At 38.0% G+C, this 4845-nt stretch overlaps 1 protein-coding gene across 1 annotated transcript; it reads right to left on the bottom strand.

Annotated features, from left to right (window-relative positions):
• Positions 1-1963: 1963 nt before the first annotated feature.
• Positions 1964-3034, bottom strand: LOC131400342 (testis-expressed protein 13A-like). The gene has a single exon (XM_058535103.1). The coding sequence runs from the start codon at positions 3032-3034 to the stop codon at positions 1964-1966; it is 1071 nt and encodes a 356-aa protein (XP_058391086.1).
• Between the last annotated feature and the right edge of the window lie 1811 nt (positions 3035-4845).

Consider the following 4845-nt stretch of genomic DNA (forward strand, 5'->3'; position numbering starts at 1 on the left):
AATTGGATTACAGTATATTCTAATTATTTTTACACTTTCACCTTACATTAAGTACTCCCTAACAACGATACAACAATTGGAGATATTTTTATGTATTTCAGGTTTTGTTCCATATTAAAATAAACACAGAAGATTCAGAAAGTTATTTTCATAAAAAATGTAGTGCAAATGTCCTAATCTTTGCATGGATTAAAATATGCCATGCTTGTTCTCCCAATTTTGCAGTCTGTGGTAATTGCACTGCCACCACAGAGTTGAAATGTAGTCAGAAAACCTGGTTAAAAAAATTACCAAGTAAAATTCCCCCCCTCTCAATTTTTACCGTTCTAATTAGGAGCATCAGATTAGAATTCCAAAGTAGGAAAAAAAATACGTGTGTGTGTGTATATATATATACACACACACACACACATATACACAATACCTACATACATACACACACACACTTTGAAAATTTATATATATATGTATATATATACATATGTGTGTGTGTATATATATACATACATACACATTTTATGGTATAAAGACCAAGTTGCACTTGATAGAAATTTCTCATCTTTAAACATTACACAAAAAAAGAATGAACATAAATGAACTGAGCATAAAATCAAAAACTTATAATGCAAACAAAATAACAACAACAGGGGCTGGCCCCGTGGCCTGGTGGTTAAGTTGGGTGCATTCCACTTTGGCGGCTCAAGTTTGTGGGTTTGGATCCTGGGCGCAGCCCTACACCACACATCAGCCGTACTGTGGCAATGACTCACATACAAAATAGAGGAAGATTGGCACAGATGCTAGCTCAGGGCGAATCTTCCTCACTAAAATAAAATAAAATAAAATAAAATAACAAATCCTCAAGAAAACAGAAGAAATTGGAGAAAAATCAATGAATTTGACAGTGCATAAATAATAGAACTAATAAATAAAATCAGGAGCTGGTTCTTTGAATGGACCAAAGAAAGAAAAAAATCAAAACTAATCTCTAGCAAACCCATTTAAGAAATGAATAGCCAAATTTAATAAACAGTACCCCCCAAAAAGATGGGGAATAATATAAAGAAATATATATACATATTATTTACATATATATACATATTATTTTTTAAAATAATATGTATATAGATAAAATAATAGTTTTCTGAATAATAAGATTATGCATAAAACTTATTTTCTTCTTTTTGCTTCCCTGCTGTTTCTTACTTTCAGTTTTTTACTTTAAAAATAAGAAAAAAGAGTTAATTTTAGTAACAACATATATATGTGTGTGTGTGTACATATATATATATATGTACACACACACACATACACACAGCCAAAAAGGGTTGAAAATATATGCAATATTGGAAGACATTGTCTCCAGGTGGTTGGATTAGCATTTTATGGGTACACATGTGTGTCCCTGAATTTTCCAAATTTAAATGAATGTAATTTTTAAAGTAGATTCCCAAAATATACATACAGTTTGATTCCATTTTAAAAATAAAAATAGCAGGTCTGTGCATGCATGTCCATATGTGTTTGTATGTGTGTATGTCTGTCTGCACAACAATAGGAGACTGGCAAAATTGAGCTCTAAGGATTGCTTCTGGGTGATGGCAGTTTGTGGGATTTTTATTCTCTTATTTGTACTTTTTCCCTGTATTTTCTAAATTTCATCAAATCAATAAAAGAACATTTTTAAGCAAGTTATAAACTTAATTTTCAAAACGATTCTATTTCACAAGAAAACTAATATAACTATTTATTATAACTCATATTTGTAGTTATACTCAGAGCTAGAAGTAAACAGGTAAAATTGTTAACTGTTTCTGAGTGGCAAGGTTAAAGATGATCTTTATATCTTATTTCTTTTTGCTTCTCTGTTTTTATATAATATCTAATCAAGAACATGCTATTGTTCCATTTCCAATCAGAAGAGAACGTCAGGAAATGAATTTGTGAGAATTCAGTAAGTCCCCTAATTGGGGGCAGAGCCTCGACGTTCCTCTGGGTACCGGGATTTTTTACATTTAAAACACATCTTTCGCCATGAGTAATTCACCGAGCAACACTGGCCACAGTCCCAGTCCCCCACTCTGCGCCTGATGGTACCTTTTGCAGAGCGAGAGAGGCCAGGATGTTGCTTAAACCTTTCTGGCAAGAACTTCCTGGTATGGAGATGCTTACCCTTCCAGCTAGTTAGGGAATTTTTCATAAAAGGAACTGTTGCAGCTTCTGCTGCTGCTCTTGGGAGAGAAAATGTAGGTAGGAATGAGTAAGAGGATTTGGAGAGACTAAGATGTAGCAGTTGACCAGCCTGGGGCCAGGCTCCCAGGACGTCAGAGCAAGGAAAAACAGGTAATTCCTGGTCACTCCCCCACACAGAAATCACTTTCCCCTCCTTTGCCTCTCCCACTATAGCTGTAGTCTCCCGAGTAGCCGCAGTCTCCTGGCCTGCTCCCTTCACTGCCTTCTCCCTTGTCCGATAACTTGCTGCCTCACGAGCAAAAGCAAGAGTGCCTAATGTCTGTGTCTCCTTTCCCTTCTCCAATTCCTCAGTTCTTTCCTGCTTCTGAGACTGACTGCTTAACACCCGAAGAAGTGCATTCCTGAGTAAATTTCGCTCTTCCTCCACTCCATGAAGGAGTGTGAGACTTTGCTGAAGTTGGAACTGGGCATTTTCTTTTTCTCTTTTTTGCTTAGCCCTGAGTCTATTCACCACCCCTACCAAAGCATGAGTGAACAGCTTCTGCTCCTCGAGCTGATCCTGGAGCATTTTTACCTTTTCTCTATCCTCCTTCTTCTGCCTCCTTGCGAAGCGCACTACGAGGGCCAGGGTGCCCCAGGCACAAGCCTCCTTGATGTCTCTCGATATTGCTGAGTCAGTCAGGATGTCCCGCAGCTTCTCTTCCATATCACCCCAGGACTCACACATCTGCATCATGTGGAAGTACTGACTAACTCCATTTCGATATATTTGGTTATTTATGAAATCTACAACCTCTCGCTGAAAGAAGCCACAGGCTGGGTCATTAAAATTTACAGCCATTCTAAGGAAAGCACTCTCTGACCTGTTTTACCTCAGTCAGCACAGAGTAACAGTATGTGGCCTTTGACCTCTCCACTCAACTCTCACTATTTCTCTATGGAAAGTCAAACGCCCCCTACTGGTGTGAGGGTTTAGCCAGCAGTCAATACAGTCAGCTGCTTCAGAGGTATACTAGAAGTAAGCCTGAGAAAGTCAGTGGATTTAACCATAAGGAGGTGGCTACAAAGAATATATAACAAAGCAAAACAAAAACAACAATCTATTTATCTCAGGCTGCTCAATCTCATACTGAATACAGACACATACTTAATGTTTACTAAATTGACCTGAGCAATATTATTTTGATAAGTATGTTGTGTTACATCATGCTGCAACTAATTTATAAAATATTTGAGAGCAGGGACAGTCTTTTACCATTAGTACCTATTACCCACAGCAGAAACACAATAACTATTATTTATTTTTTTCTTTTTTGGTGAGGAAGATTGGCCCTGAGCTAACATCTGTTGCCCATCCTCGTCTTTTCGCTGAGGAAGATTGGCTCTGAGCTAACATCCAAGCCCATCTTCCTCTATTTTGTATGTGGGATGCTGCCACAGCATAGCTTGATGAGCGATGCGTCGGTCTACACTGGAGATTCGAACATGCAAACCTGGGGCCGCTGAAGCAGAAAGCACAAACTTAACCACTACACCACTGGGCCTGCCTGAAAATAACTATTTTTGATTGATGTATTTCATAGTTTATGTAAACTTGCTCACACTGCACAAATTCTTATTTTACCAATTGAGATTTCATTCATGTAGAATAAAATTTGAACCTTATAATATGTAATAATCAAAAAGACATTTATTAACTATCCTTTTAGAGCCAGGCATTGTGTTAGGTGGTAAGAAAATACAAAGATCAGTAAGACATAACCCTCAAACTATAGAGGCGCATTTTCTGGTGTCATTTTGAACACTCGATTTCAGATAAGCCTGCTGCAAGTAAAAATCAAAACTCAGAAAATAGCTCTGCACTATTATTATTATTATTAAGAATGAATATTTTTCTCATTTCTGACAGATTTGCTTCATATATTATATACACAGATTGCTTATCCTCTGGTTACATAAATACAAGGGAGAATTGCCTATAGCAATGAGGCACTGTAAATAAACTGGACAAAGATGTTTAACACCAGCATAATTTCTCCTGGGAAAAAAAACACACAAAAAATAACTTGTTTGCATTTGCATGCAAATCCAGTTTTTAACTATAAAAATTTTACTCCCTTGTCATGGGTGGGGTTATGCAGAAGTAGAAGCTGAGATAGAGTTGGGAGTGCAAGATAAGATGTTTATTATAGGTCAACACCTTCGAAGGGAAAGGGCAGCATTGAGCAGAGGGACAAGTTGAATGCAGCCCAATGCAGGCCCATAAAACACTTGGCCAACCCAACTCAGCACTCAGGAGTGAGTGCTGCCTATCAGAATCATCACCTCACAAGCTGAAATGGTCAGGCCTTTATACCTCCACCTCTCACAGTCACTAAATGCGAGTAGCCTTGGAAATGATGTACCTCAGATGAGGTGACTCTCTGAAGCTGAGAGGCTGACAGCTGCAATCTGACTGTTGATCCCATTCCCTGCAGCTGAGCAGCAAGTCATGCCTTAAAGGAGGAACTGGGCAATGCCTTTTGGTGTTTATCAGAAACTGCATTTCTTAGATACACTTCTCTGTACATATTCAAGGAACAGCTCCTCCAGGATTTTGGTGGGTCTCTTTTCCTGAGCAGATACTTAGAAGGGGAAGGTTAGTGGGATGAA

The sequence above is a fragment of the Diceros bicornis genome, chromosome X, assembly GCF_020826845.1.
Source record: "Diceros bicornis minor isolate mBicDic1 chromosome X, mDicBic1.mat.cur, whole genome shotgun sequence".
Taxonomy (NCBI): Eukaryota; Metazoa; Chordata; class Mammalia; order Perissodactyla; family Rhinocerotidae; genus Diceros; species Diceros bicornis.